General features: G+C 47.3%; 1 protein-coding gene across 1 annotated transcript in view; it reads left to right on the forward strand.

Moving 5' to 3' along the window:
• The window catches only part of LOC119965672 (thrombospondin type-1 domain-containing protein 7A-like), a 589,817-nt gene that overhangs the window by 342,842 nt on the left and 225,453 nt on the right, over positions 1–21,522 (forward strand). Inside the window, exon 3 of the mRNA XM_038796437.1 lies at positions 6,823–7,071. Coding sequence (XP_038652365.1) covers positions 6,823–7,071 — 249 coding nt within the window. The remainder of the gene's footprint in view (positions 1–6,822; positions 7,072–21,522) is intronic.

The following is a 21,522-nucleotide window of genomic DNA, read 5'->3' on the forward strand; positions in this document are numbered from 1 at the left end:
TGGGTGGGAAGATTCATTGAGAGCAGAAGAAATTACGTTAAACCCGCTAATACATGCAAATCAGGTTTGTGTCTTTCCTGGGCGTGAACCTGATTGCATCATTAAGCGGGGACTGGGAAGATCATGTTCCGAAATCCTGCCGGCACAAATCCCATTTTTGGCCTCTCACAACATTTTGCTGCCATGACAGGATTTGCATCTGCGACTAGCAGGGCTGCTAAATACTGCCCAAAGTCAGATTCTGTCAGTGTTGCAAAATATTTCTAATTGACCCCAAGCATTCCAGTTAACAAATGCCTGGAATTTCTTCATGTCAGTTTAATCAATTTAGATATAAAAGAATGGCTAGCTTAGATGTATGAACTGATGGCTGGATTATTTGCGGAGTCGGTGGCCCTGGCCCTGGTTGAAAAGTCACTGTCTATCCTGCCTCGGACTTCTGTGACCTCTGCTCTATTTGGAAGATGGTGCATGAACATGAGGGACCAACGCTATCACCACCGCCCCCCCCAACTTGCAGCCTGATGTGACCATCAATTCACACGACATGTAGTTTGAAGTGAACAGTGGTTTTAATGATATTACAACGGAGCCTGCCTGTGCCGAGATGAACTGGCAGGCAGGCTCTCGACTGCCAAGCTTTATACTTCCGGTTAGTGGGAGGAGCCATGGACGGAGCCAAGGGTGGAGCCCAGTACAAACTCCTCATCTCCCCCTAGGGGCAGAGCCGCTCAACTGCTCGTATACCGAGCTTACACAGACACAGTACATCATATATAATAACAGTGTGAATTACGGACTGTGATTCACCACATTCACCCCCTGTAAAAATTGTGTCCAGCGCGGGTGATGTGTCTACCAATTCCCAATTGCAAGTTACAATTTACAGATTATAAATTACAGGTTAAGTCGATCTTGCGGCCGAGTCGTCCTCTGGGATCGATGAAGCACCGGGGTTGCAGTCTCTTCTGGTGGCAGGGCAGTGGAGGTCGGCGAGGGAACCATGGCGGACTCCGGGGGTGATTCAGCCAGAGCTTTGTATCCGACTGGTTCGACTGGTGACGGCGAGCGCCGAAAACCCAATGGCGTGGGGGCACGGAGCATGGGCAGCGGAACTGCAGGCGTAGGGGTGCCGGGCGCGGGGGGTTGGGAGGGGTATAGTGTGAGGGGTATCTCAGCGGAGGTAGTGTCGGAGTTGGATCCTGCAGGTGCCAGGTCCCGGAGGGAAACAGTGTCCTGACGGTCGTCAGGGTACTCTATAAATGCGTAGTATGGGTTTGAATGGAGCAGGAGCACTCTCTCTATGAGTGGGTCAGTCTTGTGAGTCCAGACGTGCTTCCGGAGGAGAACCGGGCCCGGTGTCTTTAACCATGCTGGGAGCGAAACCGCTGTGGTAGTGCCCTTAGAAAAACAAATAGCCGCTCGTGAGGGGTCTGGTTGGTGGCCGTACATAGGAGGGACCTAATAGCATGGAGCGCATCGGGGAGGACGTCCTGCCAATGGGAGGTCGTGAGCTTCCTGGACCGGAGGGTCAGTAGGACGGTCTTTCAGACCGTCGCATTCTCCCTCTCCATCTGCCCGTTCCCCCTGGGGTTGTAGCTGGTAGTCCTGCTCGAGGCAATGCCCTTTTCGAGCAGGTACTGACGCAGCTCGTCGCTCATAAAGGACAAACCCCTGTCTCTGTGTACGTAGCTGGGGAAACCAAACAGGGTGAAGATGCTATGCAGGGCCCTAATGACTATGTGGGAGGTCATGTCGGGGCACGGAATGGCAAAGGGAAAACGAGAGAACTCGTCGATGACGTTCAGGAAGTACACATTCCTATTGGTCGAGGGGAGTGGCCCTTTGAAATCGATAGCGAGGCGTTCAAAGGGCCGAGAAGCCTTGGCCAGGTGGGCCCTGTCTAGTCTATAGAAGTGCGGTTTGCACTCCGTACAGATCGGGCAGTCCCTGGTGATGGCTTTCACCTCCTCTGTGGAGAAAGGCAGATTTCGGGCTTTGATGTAGTGGGCGAGCTGGGTGACCCCCCGGGTGGCAGAGGTCATCGTGAATAGCTTTCAGGCGGTCGTCTTGCACGCTGGCGCACGTGCCGTGGGACAGGGCATCTGGGGGCTCGTTGAGCTTCCCCGGTCGGTACATAATATCGTACTTGTAGGTGGAGAGTTCGATCCTCCACCGTAAGGTCTTATCATTTTTGATCTTGCCCCTTTGAGAGTTGTCGAACATGAAGGCAACCGATCTTTGGTCGGTGATGAGGGTGAACCCCCTACCTGCGAGGTAGTGCCTCCAGTGACGTATCGCTTCCACGATGGCTTGTGCTTCCTTTTCGACCGAGGAGTTTCGAAGTTCCGAAGCGGAGAGGGTTTGGGAGAAAAAGGAGACTGGTCTCCCAGCCTGATTTAGTGTGGCTGCAAGAGCGACCTCTGAGGCATCGCTCTCCACCTGGAAGGGGACGGATTCATCCACCGCCCGCATGGCCGCTTTGGCGATGTCCTCCTTGATACGAGTGAAGGCCTGACGAGCTTCGTCCAATAGAGGGAAGAGTGTGGCCTTAAATAGTGGGCGAGCTTTGTCCGCATACTGAGGGACCCACTGGGCATAATACGAGAAGAATCCCAGGCACCTTTTGAGGGCCCTGGGAAAATGAGGGAGTGGGAGTTCTAAGAGCGGGCGCATACGGTCCCAGTTGGGGCCCAGGAATCCGTTCTCCATGAAATAGCCGAGGATGGCTAGCCTAGTCGTGCGGAAAACGCATTTCTCCGTGTTATACGTGAGGTTGAGTTTCTGGGCAGTCTGGAGAAATCGATCGAGGTTAGTGTTGTGGTCCTGCTGGTCGTGGCCGCAGATGGTGACGTTATCCAGGTACGGAAATGTGGCCCGCAGCCCGTACTGGTCCACCATTCAGTCCATTGCTCGTTGGAACACCGAGACCCTATTTGTGACATCAAAGGGAACCCGGAGGAAGTGGAAGAGGCGGCCGTCACTAATGCCGTGAAGTGGTGGTCCTCCGGGCGGATTGGGAGCTGATGGTATGCAGACTTCAGATCCACTGTGGAAAATACTTTATAGTGGGCAATCCGATTCACCATGTCTGCAATTCTGGGGAGGGGATACGCATCAAGGAGCGTGAACCGATTAATAGTCTGGCTATAGTCCACTGCCATTCGGAATTTTTCCCCGGTCTTGACGACCACCACCCGAGCTCTCCAGGGACTGTTACTCGCATCTATGATCCCCTCACGTAGGAGCCTATGGACCTCGGTTCTGATAAATACCCTGTCCTGCAGGCTGTATCGCCTGCTGCGAGTGGCTACGAGTTTGCAGTCTGGCGTGAGATTGGCAAAGAATGGAGGGGGTTGATTTTTAGGGCGGCGTGGCTGCAAATAGTGAGTGGGGGCAAGGGCCCGCCGAAGCTGAGTGTGAGGCTTTTGAGGTTGCACTGGAAATCGAGTCCCAGTAGGAGTGGGACGCACAGTTCAGGGAGCACGTACAGCTGGAAGATTGAGTAGCTAGTGCCCTGGATCATTAGGGTCGCGACAGTGCACCCTTGGAGGTGAACGGAGTGTGAGCCCGAAGCAAGGGAGATAGTTTGCCGTGCAAGGAAAATAGGGAGTGAACAGTGTCTTACCAGATCTGGATGTACGAAGCTCTCGGTGCTCCCAGAGTCAAAGAGGCACGGCGTCCTGTACCCGTTGATTTTAATGGTCATCATTGAGTTGCGGACGTGCTTTGGACGCGACTGGTCCAACGTGACCGTGCTGAGTTGCGGGTAGTCGGCGGCTTGATCAGCTGTGCTGGAGTTGCCCCGTGATGACTGCCCTCTGAGTTCGTAGTCTTCGAGGTAAGTTTCAGAGTTTGAAGAGGATAGATCCCAAGATGGCCGCCCCCATGGCCGGCCGCATGGAGGAGGATTGCCAAGATGGCTGCCCCCATGAGTCGCACATGTCAGGTGGGGGCGGAGTCGGCATACAGGCTGCAGCATTTTTGGGCCTGCGGGCCTGTGAGTTTTGGAAGCGAGTGCTTTGGGCTGCGGGAGAGTTTGGAGAGGGGGATTTCTTCGCCAGGCAGACCCGGGCATAGTGTCCTTTGTGACCGCAGTTGCTGCAGGTCGCGTTGCGGGCCGGGCAGTACTGCCGTGGGTGCTGGCGCTGCCCGCAAAAGTGGCACACTGGGGCTGCGTGATGGCTGGGTGGCCGCGTGGCGCAGGCCTGGGGCAGTCGCTGGTTGCGGGCCAAGGATGGGTTGCTTGGTCCGCGGGGAACGAGGTGAGGCTGCGGAATGAGATAGCTACCATAGTGGTAGCTAGTTCTACCGTGTCCTCTAAGTTCTGGGCCCCTTTTTCAAACAACCGCTGGCACACATTTTTCGATCCGAGTCCTGCCACGTACATATCCCTAACGGCAAGTTCCATGTGCTGTTCAGCTGATACCGCCTCATTATTACAATACCGAGCTAAAATCTTTAACTCCCACAGGAATTCTTCTAACGACTCCGTGGGGCGCTGGTGGCGGGTTGTAAAAATATGGCGTGCGTAGACCTCGTTGATGGGCCTCACGTACATTCGATCTAGCATATCTAGGGCCCCCGTATACGAATTGGTACTATTTAGTAGAGAAGATATATGGTGGCTCACCCTTGCATGCAGTAGACTGAGTTTCTGCTCCTCTGTAGTTTCTGGAGTACTTGATTCAGCCAGGTAGGCCTTAAAACATCTGAGCCATTGCTGGAAGATTTCTTTTGCCTCTGCAGCCTGCGGGTCGAGTTCTAGTCGGTCAGGTTTGAGGGCTGATTCCATAGTAGTTTTCTTCAAGTTTTCTAAGGCTATTAAATTGATGTGACCAGTGGAAGCAGATCGGCAATGGTCACAGTGCCGCCGCATTCCACCCAATTTGACACCCCTCCACCTGCCAACTGCTCTTGCCAGGATGACAACATAAAATCCCAGACAATGGGCGCGATTCTCCGCTCCCATGCCGGGTGGGAGAATCGCGGGCGGGCTGCTCTTTCACCCCCCGCCATTCTCCCACCCCCCAAAAATGGCGTGTTGCGTTTTGCGACACGCCGCTCGGAGAATTGCGAGCCGCCGTTTTTCACGGCAACCCGCGATTCTCCGACCCGGTTGGGCCGAGCGGCCTCCCGTTCCTGACCGGTTCACGCCGGCGGCAACCACACCAGGTCGCTGCCGGCGTGAACATCGTGCCAAAGGTGAGTATGGGGCTTGTGGGGGGCGGAGAGGGGAGTGAGCATCATGACCGTGCTCGGGAGGGGACTGGCCCGCGATCGATGCCCACCGATCGTCGGGCCAGCGTCTCAAAGGGACGTACTCTTTCCCCTCCACCGCCCCGCAAGATCAAGCCGACACGTCTTGCCGTCAGCCGTTGTGACGTCAGCCGCGCATCCGCGGGTTGGAGCCGGCCAACCTGCGCATGCGTGGCTGACATCATTAGGCGCGCCGGCTGCGTCATTCTCGGTGCGCCGGGCCTTGACGTCAGCGACAAGGCCCCGCGGCCGAGATTTACGGCACGGCCCTCCTCGGCCCCCCGGGGGGTGGGGGGGGGGGAAATAGGGGGCCAGGAGCGGCCTCCGACGCCGTCGTGAACCTCTCCGGGTTTCACAACGGCGTCGGGCCTTGCGGAGAATTCCGCCCAATGTGTTTTCTTATAAGAAAGAAAATGTGACCAATTTAGTCCCTTACATGTTGGCCCTCGCAGTATTGAATTACAAGCTAAAAAGTGTCGGCAAAACTCAACTTCGCCACAAATCAATGTGGAACAAGTTGCCCGGGAACCAAGTCATAAAAATAAATCAAGGATGGGTTTCTGAGTAGAAAAGTAATTAAAGGACATGTTGAGGTAACAGGAAGATGAACAGAAAATCTATTAAAAGTTGTGGCTCTGTTGAATCAAATAGTTTTTCAAAATCTCAGAGTTCCATATTTCTATATTTCAGGTTGTTTTCATTGCCTCTTAAAAATGGTTATGGTTTATTTAAAATATTATTTTAAGTTAATTACTCTGTTAAAATAGCTACACACAGTTCTCATAGGGACTAATCATTCTTTAGTCAGTATAGTTTTTGCTGCAATACAAGCATTTGTGACATCCATTATGCTACCTCTGGCTCAATCAGGCCATTTGAGAAGCAATGTCTGCATTAAACTTTGTCAAACTCTCTCGATGTAGCTTTACCTGCATTGCAATAATGAGACTGAACTAAAGAGCAGTTCCCTTCAAATGACATGTTTCTTATGCACTTAACAGAGCAGGCTCAAACTCGAGAAGCGACCATTAGGTGATTGATCATATGGCTGCCATTGACATAAAGCGCTGATATAATACAGCAGTGTCCTTCAATGCAAGTTAAGGGTAAATGGAAAGCAACTTTCCCCATTAAGTATCCAACTTAATCTGTGCCATTTTTCAGCAGATACGCATTGAATTTAATCGATCAATGTGAGTTAGGTATTTGAGTCTTTGGTATAGGTTTATAAACAATTATCAGATTGTTATGATAAAGAAAATTACTAGCAGTTCTGGATCTAAAATATGAAAAGAATTGATTCCTGCTCACTTCTGCTTTTACAATGGGAAAAATCTTTCACATGTACAGAAAGGTTGGACTGGAAGTGTGCAGCTGGTGTGTGAGTTTCTTAATTAATGTGGGTGTGTTGATGGGTTTGAAAGATTAATTTTTACTTCTCTCCAAAAATGCTGTAAAACTATATTATGAGGAGTTTAAGTGGAAAACACTTTGATTAGTAATTTTTTTTTTAATGTACTGATGTGGGTTTTGAACTGATTACATCTTTGTCTTTTTTGTCAGCTTCTGCACACAAGAGAAGCTGCCAATCACCTTCCAGTCCTGTGTGGTACCAAAGGACTGTCAAACCTCAGAATGGTCCGAGTGGAGCCACTGTTCAAAGACTTGTTACAGTGCAACCTCGTCAAAAGGATTCCGTACCAGAACATCAAGTGTAAAACAATTTCCTGTCGGCGGTGGGAATGAATGTCTGTCCCTGGAGGAAAACGAACCTTGTGCTCCCCAAGGGGAAGGCGTGCCACCCTGTGCTACGTAAGTCTGTTGTTCTTAAAGTTTCAGTGTTGACATAACTATCAGGCTGAGAATTGATCAACAGATCTGATTTAGAATGTTAGCTGCAAACATTAGATTACACAAACCAATTTTTGTGACATTTTCCACTAATCAAGGCGAGGTGGGTTAAAAATGGGAACAGGACCTTGCTCTTATTTCAGTGTCAGCATCAAGAAATTCTGAGTCAGCTAGCACAGGTTAACTGCAGGGTCAAACAATTGTCGCTCCACCTCTGCAGAATTCTAATCTCAGAGCATCCTTCAGTGCAGCAGCGTGACATTTCCATTTCTTGAATGAGCCATTCACCTGGGATTGCCAGATTATGGACAGTGTTGTGCTGGGAAGGCTAGTTGAAACTATCCATACTCATCTCATGTAAGACCGTATACCAGGGGTGGGCCAACTACGGCCCGCAGGCCGCATGCGGCCCGCCAAATGTCTTTATGCGGCCCACCAAGATCAAGTCATAAAAATTTTTTTTTTTTTAATTTTTTTGTTTTAATTTTAAGGTTAATGGGGGGGCCTGTTGGGTTGCTGGTATAGGGTGGATACGTTGACTTGAGTAGGGTGATCATTGCTCGGCACAACATGTGTTTCATGTAAAGTTTCTACTTTAAAATATTAATTAATAAAAATTAATTGCTTTTTTTTCTTTAAACTGAGTTACTTTGTTTTTCAAATAAATGTGTTTCATGTAAAGTTTCTACTTTAAAATATTAATTAATAAAAATTAATTGCTTTTTTTTCTTTAAAAACCTTTTATTTTGGCTATTTTAAATATTAATTATTTTACTTAATATACTATGCGGCCCTTTAAAATTGTGAATTTCTGAATGTGGCCCTTGCACGGAAAAGTTTGCCCACCCCTGCCTTATACAGTCAGAAAAATGGGAGACCTTCATTCTATTAGCTTCATAACTGAATTCAGAACTGGGTATAGATTCACAGCACTTCTCGGGCCTAGATTGTTTTTTTCCTCATTCTCCAGTTTTCCTCATTCCAAGACCATGGCCTTCCAAGTGTAGGTGTGTGAGTTACAGTTTCTTTCCAAAAATAACCCAAAAAAAATTGTCTGTGGATGACTATGATTTTTTTCCCCTCTCTCTTCAGGGGAGTATATTACTGCTCACTAATTTTCATCCTGATAAAGCTGATATCAGACCCTGCAATGCCTGTGGATCATGATTATGAATCCACATCTGATTACTTCATACTGATGTGCACGGTACTTGTGTTTGATTATCATGTTGTTTTTAATACCTAAAGCCCTTGTAGAGTTTTCCTTCGACTTTAATCACCATTTATTTAAACAAGCCTACCTGGGGCAGCAGGGTAGCATGGTGGTTAGCATAAATGCTTCACAGCTCCAGGGTCCCAGGTTCGATTCCCGGCTGGGTCACTGTCTGTGTGGAGTCTGCATGTCCTCCCCCTGTGTGCATGGGTTTCCTCCGGGTGCTCCGGTTTCCTCCCACAGTCCAAAGATGTGCGGGTTAGGTGGATTAGCCATGCTAAATTGCCCGTAGTGTCCTAATAAAAAGTAAGGTTAAGGGGGGGTTGTTGGGTTACGGGTATAGGGTGGATACGTGGGTTTGAGTAGGGTGATCATGGCTCGGCACAACATTGAGGGCCGAAGGGCCTGTTCTGTGCTGTACTGTTCTATGTTCTATGTACCCAGTACAGCCCAAGATTTGCATTGCAGTAAGAAGCTGTACAGCTGAATTGTATATATCACAAATTTCAGGCTCGATTCTACCAGCGCCGCCCCGGGCCTGAGAATTGCTGCAACTGTGCCACGCTGCCCCGACACCGTGCGTTCCGTGCGGCGCTGGTCGCGGCCGCTGTACAAGGCCAGACCACCGATTCTCCGGCCCTGATGGGCCGAGCCACCGCGCGGAAAAAGCAGAGTCCACCCGGCGCCGTCCACACCTAGTCACTGCCGGCGGGAACACTGCGCAAAGGGTCAGGGGGCGGCCTGCACGGGGGGGGGGGGGGGGGGGGGGGAGGGCTCCGATGGGGTCTGGCCTGCAATCGGGGCCCACTGATTGGCGGGCCAGCCTCTTTCCCCCCCCCCAGGCCTACTTTGATGCGCGTCCGGCCCCAGAACTCCCGCGCCATATTGTGGGACCAGTGTGTTCCATAAAGCCAGCGCGCATGCGCGGGTTGGCGCCGTCCCCAGTGTACACCAGGAAGTGAGGCTGGAGCGGCATGAACCGCCCCAGCATTGTGCTGGCCCCCTGTAGGGGCCAGAATCGCTAGTGCTCGCCCCCGTTTCGCGCAGTTGTGAAACGCAACGGCATTCACAACAGCGCAGAAACTCTGTCCCGCGATCGGAGAATTGCGCCCTTCATCTTTATATTGATCAAATTTAAGATTTAAATCTCAAACATCAAAAATATGTAAAAATACCTATTTGCATCTCACTCTCAATGGTGTGGTATTATTATAACTGTAAGAATTGCAAGGGTTAATTAAATGTCTAGAGTCGCAACTAGAGGGAGCTACAAGCATATAAGACATTGATACTAAGCCTTGTGGGAGGGAGTACTGCAGGAGTTAGCTAGAGACAAACAGAAGTAAAGATAGTGTGAGTAAGAGCAAATCATAGTTTATAACAGTATAAAGATTAGTTGTAGATGAGTGTAGTTGATTTGTTGATAATCAACTGTGTTATTTAGAAGTATGTGTCAAATCCAAATTAGTAGTGTTAATAAAATTATAGCTTTGTTCAAGTTCAAGCTATTTTTGTGGTTTTTGTGAACACTACGCCAACTATCCTGAATTTAGCAATACAAAGAACACCACAAATGGCACTGATTCTAGTTGCTCAGCTTTCATTTCCTTATTTGGACAGGCAAATAATCACGTTTCGATTTCTTGAGCAGTTCACATGTAAACTCTTATTTAGTTTGACATTTTCATCTATTGATGCCAAGTGTTATTCTGTAACCTACAGGATTGATTTTGTATACCATTACAAAAGTGTGAAAGTATTTAGTATCACAGATGTCCTGACAATTTCCAGTTCCTTTATTCAACAGTAATCTGTCAGCTATTTTCTCCTTATAGTTCATGTAGTTCCACATTTCATTCAAATTAATATGCTTTTAATCAGAGGGAAATCGAACACTGCCTTATGGTGCCCTTAATTATAAATCTTAATGGTTGTCTAAATAATAATCGAGTTAGTTTTTTTATGAAAATGAAATATTAATTCACTACTTAACAAAATCATGTTGAATGGTTAAATGAATATTTATTATTTTCTAATGAGATAAAGAATCCTTATATAGGAATTGTCTAGTTTTAGTGCGGGCATTATTTCCTTCACTTTGCATTTAGATTCCAAGCCTTCAGACAAGCAGACTGAAATGTTGTTGTGCCTTAGTGATAATGAGCGTATGAGCATCTTTTCGTAAATTATGTTATTTGCTTTTTATTTTAAAAGAATTAAACCAATTAATTTAAACTGCATCAACATGATGATATCACACAGGAGCAAGATAAAAAATAGAATGGCACACTATCAATCGAATATTTGCTGAGCTATTTGTTCTATAACAATGATGCAAGAATCAAAACATATCTACTTTTTGATTGGCATATACATGATACTCTCGCCTGGGAAATTACTCATCTATATTTTTGAGAGAATGTGAGGAACAGATTCTGTTACTTAATGAGATTAGTTTGTTAGTTTAATTTGTAAAAGATAATGAAAGAAAAATGGGCATCAGTTGGAATAAGGTATCTAGTAAATAGCAAATGTATTTTACTATCGAACCAATTCACTTTGCAGCATTTTTAAAACAGAACATTTGTTTTATAATGCATTGTCATTGAAGCATTTAGTTAGAATTCTACATCCACTGATTATCAAGGAATATAAAAAGAATTAATCAAGTGTTCTATAGACAAATGAATAACAACAAAAAGGAAACTTAAAATATGAAGAACGACTGGAACAGATGAGCAAGAAATGGCACTTATTGAATAACAGCTTCAATTCAGCTTTTATGAAAAGCGATAACAAAGTGGACACTTTTATTTAAAATGACAAATATACAGTTAAACACTCAGTGAGTTTGTTAAATAGTAAACCCATAAAACGTATGATAGAAGAGCATCTCAGAATCAGAAATATAATTTTAAGAAGTAAACATTCATTCCCAAATGCTGAATCACTAAATCATGCTTGATAACTTGATAAAAGTAATTGAAGTGTTAGTGGAAAGAATTGTGCAGGGGCCTATATTATTCACAATTTATATTAATGATTTGGATTTTGTGTTAAATAACTCAATAATAAAATTTGAAGATGGCTCCAAAAGGTGAAGAGAGTGACAGGCAGGGGAGGGCTATAACAAACACTGGAAAAAGAAGGCAACAGGCGGAATTTTAGATTCTGGAGACTAAGTCCGCAGGACTGCAGGGCAGGTGAACAAATATGATCTTCCGTTTTTTAGCTCATTAATTACGTATCCACAAGGAGCCCTGCTATTTCCTCATGGATTTGAAGATTCTGGCATCATATTTAAAGAGTACCCGGAATGACAGTCACATTTTGCAGGCCAGAAGCTCCGCATTACTCCTACAGAGTCCGTGCGGCCACTGGCAGATAAGAGCAATCACATCCAGGGCCATGAGAGAGCATCTCCAGCATTGCCTTTTACTCATCTCTAGATAAGAGCACCCCTTGTGATACCCCCATGGTTGGGCCAATGCTTTCCGTTGCAGTGGTCCATGTTCACCAGCCTCTTGACCTTATAGTGGCCACAATGGCCTTTAGAAGCATTGAATCATAGCATTTACAGGGCAGAAGGAGGCCAGTCGGCCCAGCGAGTCTGCACAAGCTCTTGGAAAGAACACCCTATTTAAGCCCACACCTCCACCCTATCCCCTAACCCAGCAACCCCACCTAACCTAAGGGCAATTTAGCATGACCAATGCACCTAACCTGCACATCTTTGGACTGTGGGAAGAAACCGGAGCACCCGGAGGCAGACACGGGGCGAACGTGCAGACTCGGCACAGACAGTGGCCCAAGTCGGGAATCGGACCCTGAATCCTGTGAAGCAACTAGTGCCAACCTCTGTGCTACAATGTTGCCCTATGCTACCATGCCGCCCTCTTGCTGCTCAGACAATTGCTCCCCCTGGCCATGTGCCAACCTTCAATGGGCCTTCCATCTCCTCATCTCGATGAGAGTCATTACTGAGGCAGTGTTGCCTGCAGTATGGGCCATCAATATCTCAGCTATGTGTGTGAAAAAATTGAAGTGTTAAATATTGTGAGTATGTTATTTACAGGTTTCCCTCCATCTCTAAGCCAGCAGGCCAGTCCTGAGCCCTTGAGCAGGCCTTTGTCTAAACATGGCACTGCTGCCTCACACAGCCCAGAGACCCCAGATTTGATTCCAGCCTTGGGTGACTGTGTGGAGTATGCATGATCTGCGTGAATTTCCTCTGGGTGCTCTGGAATCCTCCCGCAGTCCAAATATGTGAAGGTTAAGTGGATGTTGGCCATGATCAATGTGTGGGGTTATGGGGAAAGGGTGGGGTTTGGGCCTGGGTAGAGTGCTCTTTCTGAGGGTCAGTGCAAACTCGATGGGCCGAATAGCCTCCTGCACTGTCTGGGATTATATGGCATCCACACTCCACCCCTTGCAGGTAATGGACATCCTGCAAGTTCAGATATGCGCGTTCATAGAATCATAGAAGTTACAGTGCAGAACGAGGCTATTCAGCCGATCGAGTCTGCACCCTTTAGAAAGTGCACCCTACCTAAGCCCACAAGTCCACCCTATCCCAGCAACCCAGTACCCACCAAACCTTTTTGGACACTGAGAGCAATTTAGCATGGCCAAACCACCCAACGTGCACATCTTTGGACTGTGGGAGGAAACCGGAGCACCCGGAGGAAACCCACACAGACAAGGGGAGAACATGCAGACTCCACACAGACAGTGACCTAAGCCTGGAATCGAATCTGGGACCCTGGAGCTGTGAAGTAACTATGCCAACCACTGTGCTACTGTGTCGCCCACTGATTCTCCCATTCATACAAGAATGTTTATGGAGACATTGCTCTTTGACCAGGGTGATGAGAGCTATGTGCAAGAAACCTTCCACAGACTCTTTCCCTCTTGTCCCCACTACCCTTGAAACTCTTGGCAGCATATAAAGACTAATGGTGCAATTTAACGGGGGAAGTTCTAAGTGATATAGCGGGCGGGAATCCCCGGGTGCTTCCCGATGGCCGGCAGGCGAGACCTCTGCTGGTGTTTAATGAATGCCCACAGACTCCACACCAGAACTGACTGTCCTGCCAGCTGATTCGCCTAGATGGAAGAACAGAGCGATCTTGGGTGTTTGTCCACAGGTCCCTAAAGGCGGAGGGACAGGTTAAAATGGTAGTTAAGAAAGCAAACCAGACACTTTCAGTTGTGGCATAGATTATAAGAGCAAGGAGGTTTTGTTGGAGCTGTACAGGACTTTGGTTTGGCCACAGCTGGAATACTGTTTGTGTTTCTGGTCACTGTACTATAGGTAGGATGTGATTGCACCAGTGAGGGTGCATTGATTTATGTTTTTGTCACGTGTACCGGGGTACAGTGAAAACTATTTTTCTGCGAGCAGATCATTAAGTATATGAAAAAAAATTAAAGAAAAAGAAAATACATAATAGGGCAACACAAGGTATACAATGTAAATACATAGACACCGGCATCGGATGAAGCATACAGGAGTGTAGTATTAATCAGGTAAGTCTGTAAGAGGGTCATTTGGGAATCTGGTAACAGCGGGGAAGAAGCTGTTTTTGAATCTATTTGTGTGTGTTCTCAGACTTTTGTATCTCCTGCCCAATGGAAGAAGTTGGAAGAGTGAGTAAGCCGGGTGGGAGGGATCTTTGATTATGCTGCCCGCTTTCCCCAGACAGCAGGAGGTGTAGATGGAGTCAATGGATGGGAGGCAGGTTTGTGTGATGGACTGGGCTGTGTTCATGAATCTCTCCAGTTTCTTGTGGTCTTGGGCCTAGCAGCTGCCATACCAGGCTGTGATGCAGCCAGATAGGATGCTCTCCATGGTTCATCTGTAAAAGTTGGTATGAGTTAGTATGTACATTCCGAATTTCCTTCGTTTCATGAGGAAGTATAGGTGCTGTTGCGCTTTCTTGGTGGTAGCGTTGATGTGGGTGGACCAGGACAGATTTTTGGAGATGTGTATCGCTAGGAATTTGAAACTACTAACTATCTCCACCTCAGCCCCATTGATGCTGACAGGGGTGTCTACAGTACTATGCTTCCTGAAATCAATGACCTTTAGTTCTTTAGTTTAATGCTCTTTAGTTTTGCTGGCACTGAGGGATAGATTGTCGTTGTTGCACCATTCCACTAGGTTCTCTATCTCCTTCCTGTATTCTGACTCGTCGTTATTCAAGATCCGGCCCACTATGGTTGTGTCGTCAGCAAACTTGTAGATGGAGTTGGAACTAAATTTTGACACACAATCGTGTGTGTATAGGGATCATAGTTGGGGGCTAAGTACGCAGCCTTGAGGGGGCCTGGTATTGAGGATCATTGTGGAGGAGGTGTTGTTTATTCTTACTGATTGTTGTGTGTGGGTCAGAAAGTCAAGGATCCAGTTGCAGTGTGAGGAGCCAACTCCTTGATTTTGGAGTTTTGCTTTGAGCTTGGCTGGGATTATGGTGCTGAAGGCGGAGCTGTAGTCAATAAATAGGAGTCAGATGTAGGAGTCCTTGTTGTCGAGATGCTATCGGGCTGACAGTCATCAGAATATTGCCTGGGATGGAGCATTATAGCTATGAAAAAAGACTGGATAAGCTTGGGTTGTTTTGTCTGGAGCAGAATTGTATAAATTAATGAGGGGCATGGACAGAGTGGATAGAAAACAACTGTTCTCCTTCCTTGAAGGGTCAATAACAAGGGAGCATAATTTTTAGGTGAAAGACAGGAGGTTTAGAGTGGATTTGGGGAAAGCTTTTTTTCACCAGAGGGAATCTGGACTGCACTATCTGGGAGGGTCATAGAGGCAGGAAACCGACAATCTTTAAAAAGTACTTGGATGAGCACTTCAAAGGTCATAACATTCAAGGCTTTAGTCCAAGTGATGGGATGTAGGATTAGTGTAGATTAGAATAGATGTTTTGTCAGCGCTGGCTTGATGGGCTGAAAGGCCTCTTTTGTAGTGTATGATTCTAACACCTTCTACTTTTCCCCTGTCACTTCCCAACTGCGACAACCCCCCCCCCCCCCCCACCCCCCCCCCTCCACCCCTCCCATCCCCTGCATCCGCCCTATCATCCTTGACTGACCCAAAATCACCATTCCTCTTCCCGTTACCATCTCCTTATGCACCCTGACTCTGTCCCCTCCTGTTATCTGACCAAAAATGGAAACACAATCAGCTCATTCTTTCTCTCTAAATGAACTGCAATATTAGTGGAGCATCCAAACTTAAATATTGTGGAATTAAAACATGTCAAATTGAATACTGAAAGATTGAGCAGGATCTTGTTGAGGTGTCAGCATCTAGTCTACCGACTGGAGTGCCATAGAGTCACCCACGTTGCCCCTTTCCAGGAAGATCCGCAATACCATGTTAATCAGGCAATAGCAAGGGCAATCGTGGGCCTTCACTTGGAATCAAGACCCTGGGGGCAAAGGTCTCACCCACAGAGGGCTGCTGATTAAGCAGAGGCGGGCAGCACCACTGGGGAGGCTATGGCTGCTGCCAGAAGGACAGACATCAGAATCCAATGATAGCAGAGCAACACTGACCACAGGGAAGTAGCATGGGGGGGGGGGGGGGGGGGGGGTGAATCGTGGGAGGGGGATCTCTTTGAAAGGGGTCAAGGGAGTTAGCTGTGAAGGAAAGGTGGTGGCTCTCGGTGGGCCCTCTCCCTCGGTTGAAAGATGGTGGATTTAAAATTGAGGTGAGGAGGAACTGCTTCTCACAGAGGATGGTAAATTTGTGGAACTTGTTGCCCCATAGTGCAGTGAAATCTGAATCATTAAATGGTTCCAAGAAGGAAATAGGTACATTTTTGATTGAAAAAACACAGGTTAAAATAATATGGGGAACAGGTAGGTAGGTGGATTTGAGACTAGGAAGAGATCAGCAATTATCTGATTGAATGGTTGCGCAGGTTCGAAGAGCTGAATTGCCTACTTCTGCCCCTATTTCTTATGTTGCAGAGTTCTTTACTGATATCTAGTCTCTCGGGCACTGAGTATCTGTGATTGTTGAGTGAGGGACATTGATACAGAAAATCAGAATATAGATAAAATTGTATTTGTAGTCTATGTCAAAGTGAATTTATGCTATGTAAGTAAAATATATACATATCAGCAGAATTAATAATGCAGCATATTATAAATACATAAAAGTATTAGTGGAATGTACTTGTGAAATGTATTTATGCACTGAGGTTCCCCCGTTCTACCAAAAGGACATAACTTGCTATTCTTTAATATCTTTCATTATTGCCCATCGGCGTATCAATGGACAAAACTAGTTGTAATTAACTGTGAAAGGGAGACAATTTTCTTAAGTAATGGTAAAACATTTTTATAAGCACTGTAATTAGTTTGCTGGTTAAAAGCTTATCAGCAATTCTAGGTCCAGAATGTATTAAAGTCGTCAACTGTTAAGAGTGGAGTGGAATTTGGGTTAGTTTTAAATAGAGGGAGATCAATATGAATCACTAATCAAGCGGATCCTAATGTAGTTATTTAAACATGAAGCACACTTTGAAGTATATGATTTCCTGTTTTAAAAAATGACTATTATGCTTCCTCATGAATGTGCTGTATTATTCATGAATTCAACATGTCTTGGCATACTAACTTTGCAATTACTTGATTTTATTTGCATATTAAATCAGTTGGAAAAGCTACAGTATTTGCATCTAGGTTTTAATTTATTGCAAAGACTATTTTAGCTCTGTTCATTTTACATAAAACTCCAAGTTGAAATATCTCATTACTGCCACAGAAGAATTAAACTCCACAGATGAATTAGAACATTGGGATGGTGAGAGCTGCACAGTGGTGTAGTGGTTATCACTGCTTTTTCGGGGCGCCGAGGACCCAGGTTTGACCCCTGCCTGGGGTCACTGTCCGTGTGAAATTTGCACATTCCCGCTATGTCTGTGTGGGTCCCAACCGCAAAACCTAAAGCATTGCAGGGTAGGTGGGTTGGCCATGAAAATTGCCCCTTAATTGGAAATAATAATTGGGTATTCTAAAAAATAAAAAATAAAATAATATTTGGATGGAATGCAGAATGAAGTTCCAATCTAAACCATTTAAATTATATTAAAATATTGATTTCTAGAAGAGTCAAAGTCTCTTTGATAAATCGGATGATAAATTAAGTGCCATGTGCAATACTGAACCATGTTAACCATGAAAGACCGAGATTTGATCAATGCTGTGTGCTGTGTTAGGTGGTCACAAAGGTGACATTTTGTAACTTGTATGTAGGTTGAGAGGCCTCAGTGTCCATATTCACAAATCCTCAAGTTATTCTCATCCTTAATTAATGGGAATTTGATAAGAGGGTTACAATAAAACAAATTTTGATTTCAGAGGCACAATTCTCCCCTACCCTGCGGGGCGGGGGGTCCCAGCGTAGCGGGGTGGCGCCAACCACTCCGGCGTCAGGCCTCCCCAAAAGGTGCGGATTCTCCGCACCTTTAGGGGCTAGGCCCGTGCCGGAGTGGCTCCCGCTCCGTCGACTGGCGCCAACGGCCTTTGGGGGGGGCTGGCCGAAAGGCCTTCGCTGGCCGGCGTGAGTCCACGCATGCGCCAGAGCGTCCGCGCATGCGCCAGAGCGTCAGCAGCTGCTGACGTCACCACCGTCGCATGTGCGGTAGGGGAGGTCTCTTCTGCCTCCGCCATGGTGGAGGCCGTGGCGGCGGCGGAAGAAAAAGAGTGCCTCCAAGGCACTGGCCCGCCCGCCGATCGGTGGGCCCTGATCGCGGGCCAGGTCACCGTGGGGGCACCCCCCGGGGTCCGATCGCCCCACGCCTCCCTCAGGACCCCGGGGGCCCGCTCGTGCCGCCAATCCTGCCGGCACAGAGGTGGTTTAAACCACGTCGGGGGGATTGGCCTGTCAGCGGCGGGATTTCGGCCCATCGTGGGCTGGAGAATTGCCGCGGGGGGCCCGCTGATCGGTGGGGCATGATTCCCGCTCCCACCGTTTCCCGGGTGCGGAGTATTCCAGCCACAGCAGGGGCAGGATTTACGCCGGCCACGGGCGATTCCCTGACCCTATGGGGGTCGGTGAATTCCGTCCCAGAAATAGAAGAATGTGAAAGAAATGATTGGAGGGCAGCACGGTGGTGTAGTGGTCAGCACTACTGCCTCACGGCGCCGAGGTCCCAGCTTCGATCCTGGCTCTGGGTCACTGTCTGTGTGGAGTTTGCACATTTGCCTCTTGTTTGCGTGGGTTTCACCCCCACAACCCAAAGATGTGTAAGGCAGGTGGATTGGCCATGTTAAATTGCCCTTTAATTGGAAAAAATGAATTGGGTACTCTAATTTTTTTAAATTAAAAATAAAAGAAAGAAACTATTGGGCTAGAATTTTATAAACTGTAACTGGAGTATTATGGACAATATTATGTGGGGGAAGGGGTAAGGCAGGATAATGTTTGATGCATGGGGTCAGGAGTGGAAGCAATTGAGCAGAGTCTTCACTTCTATTTGCCCTTGTTCTACTGTTCCTTTCACGCTCCACCCACACATCCCTGCTGGCCCAGAGCTGGAATGCACTACCTTACTTGTCCCAGGATCCCTTGTTCTTACCTGAAGTACGGTCCCGGAACTTAAGTTCAGGCAGGGTGCTGCAGTGTCACATCCGGCTACTACCATGCTGTGCCTGGAGCGGCTGAAGAACTGTTGACCAATCCAATTAGTCAACAGCACTCCAAGGCAGGATTTCCATCAATCAATTTTCAATTGAGCATAAAATAGCAGCCGGCCTGTAAGAGTCAACGGGGATACATTTCTCACCAATTCAGAGGATGATTGGTACCAAGCACATTCCATCCTAAAATTCAGGAAATGGAAAAAGACTGGAAGTTGAGATAAAGGGGAATTCCAATGTTGTCGTAAGGCGTATAAATAGTAAAAGGGTAGTAAAAAGAGGAGTAAGACCAATTGGGAACTAAAAAGGGAATTTACACATGGAGGCAGGGAGCATGGCTGAGGTGTTAAATTAATATATTGCATTTGTCTTTACCAAGGAAGAAGGTGGTACCCAGACCTTGGTGAAAGAGGAGGAAATTAAGTTACTAGAAGACTTTAGAATTGGTAAAGAGGAGATATTGGATAGGCTGTCTCTACTTAAAGTAAACTAGATGGCAGGGCCAGATGAGATGCATCCAAGGATACTGAGGAAAGTGAGAGTGGAAATTACAGAGGCACTGGCTATAATTTTTCAGTCTTCTTTAGACTCTGGGATGGTGTCAGAGGTCAGGATAATTGTAAACATTACTCCCTTATTCAAAAAAATGGATGAGGATAAACCCAGCAATTACAAACCAATCATTTTAACTGCGGTGGTGGGGAAGCTTCTATAAATTATAATTTGAGACAGAATTAATAGTCACATGGACAAATGCAGGTTAACTATGGAGAGCCAGCAATTCATTTTTTCCAATTAAGGGGCAATTTAGCGTAGCCAATCCACCTACCCTGCACATCTTTGGGTTGTGGGGGCGAAACCCATGCAAACATGGGGAGAATGTGCAAACTCCACACGGACAGTGACCTAGACTCGGGATCGAACCTGGGACCTCAGCGCCGTGAGGCAGCAGAGCTAACCCACTGCGCCACCATGCTGCCCTCAGCAAGGATTTCTTAAGGGAAAATTGTATTTAACTAACTTGCTGGAACTTTTTGAAAAGGTAACAGGGCTGATGAGGGTAATTCTGTTGATGTGATGTGCATGGGCTTCCAAATGGGATTTGATACTGAGCCGCACAACAGATTTCTGAGAGAAGTTGTAGCTCATGGAAGAAAAGTAACAATAGCAACATGGATACAGAATTGGCTGAGTGACAGGAAACTGATTGATGATTAATGGATATATCAGGGCTGAAGTTGCTGGGGCGGTACTGGAATCCTTACTTTTCCTGATATATATTAAAGATTTAGACCAAAGAACAAGGAACAATTGTAATGTTTGTGAATGATACAAAACTTGGAAGTATTGAAAACTGTAGTAATCCACGGGAGGCAGGAGTTCCGTCACCACACCAATATTTATTTACAATAACGATATTACAGGAGCAGCTACAAACAGTGCTGCTAAGAGTCCAGTCAACTTAAGACTGCTCACAAAGCCTACACAGGTGATTATATGGGCCCCCTCAATGAGTTATCATTGAGGGAGCTCATACTCCAATTGGCCAACCAATAAAGCCAATCGGAGTTCATTACACACACCCCCCCCCCCCCCCCCCCAAGGTACGAGGAATTCCTGCCAGCTGGCATTCCTCTGAGCTTCTTCCTGCTCCTCATGTCTGGGTCTGTCACCTCTGTGTCGTCCGCTGGGTCATTCTCCGAAGTGGGCGGGGTGTACCTTATAGGTGCCCGTCTTTTCCTTGACGACCTCCTTGGAAGTTGTTCTTCCTCCTCCTCGGGGAGAGGTGTCGCGGCGGCCTCGTCGAGTGTGTCCACCTCCGACTCTGATGACTGGATGACGGGATCTGGAGAAATTGCTCGGGGCTGGAGTGTGGGTATCCTTTCCGTCTGGGCTATCCCAGCTTGAGGCAGTCCTGCTTCGCCTGCCTCCAGGTGTGGTTCCGCTGCCCTTATTTGGTCTAGGTGTTTCTTCAGCACCTTACCTCCTATTGCAACCTCATAGGATATGGGCCCTGTTTGGGACTCTACCGTGCCTTTCACCCACGTTGGTCCATTCCCATAATCCTTAACCCAAACCGGTGCCCCCACCTGCAAATGTCTCTGCTGCCGACTATTATCATGCCCCCTGCGTTGGGCCTCCTGTTTTTTCTCTACTTTCCCCGTTAAATTTGGGAAAAGGAGACTCAGCCTCGTTCGCAGCCGCCTTCCCATTAAGAGTTCAGCTGGCGGTATGCCTGTTGTGGAATGCGGTGTGGTCCTGTAATCAAACAGCCAGCGGGAGAGCTTTGTGTCTATTGACGCTGCTGGCTGCTTCTTGAGTCCCGATTTAAGTGTCTGGACCGCTCTCTCTGCCAGGCCGTTGGTTGCTGGATGGTAAGGGGCCGTTTTGATGTGACGGACTCCGTTTTCCTTCAGGAATTTTCCAAATTCCCCACTTGTGAATGCCGTTCCGTTGTCTGACACCAATACCTCCGGAAGTCCATGTGTTGCAAACGAGGCCCTGAGCTTTTCAATTGTCGATGCTGTGCTTGCCGTGTT

Source organism: Scyliorhinus canicula, chromosome 5 (genome assembly GCF_902713615.1).
Source record: "Scyliorhinus canicula chromosome 5, sScyCan1.1, whole genome shotgun sequence".
NCBI lineage: Eukaryota > Metazoa > Chordata > Chondrichthyes > Carcharhiniformes > Scyliorhinidae > Scyliorhinus > Scyliorhinus canicula.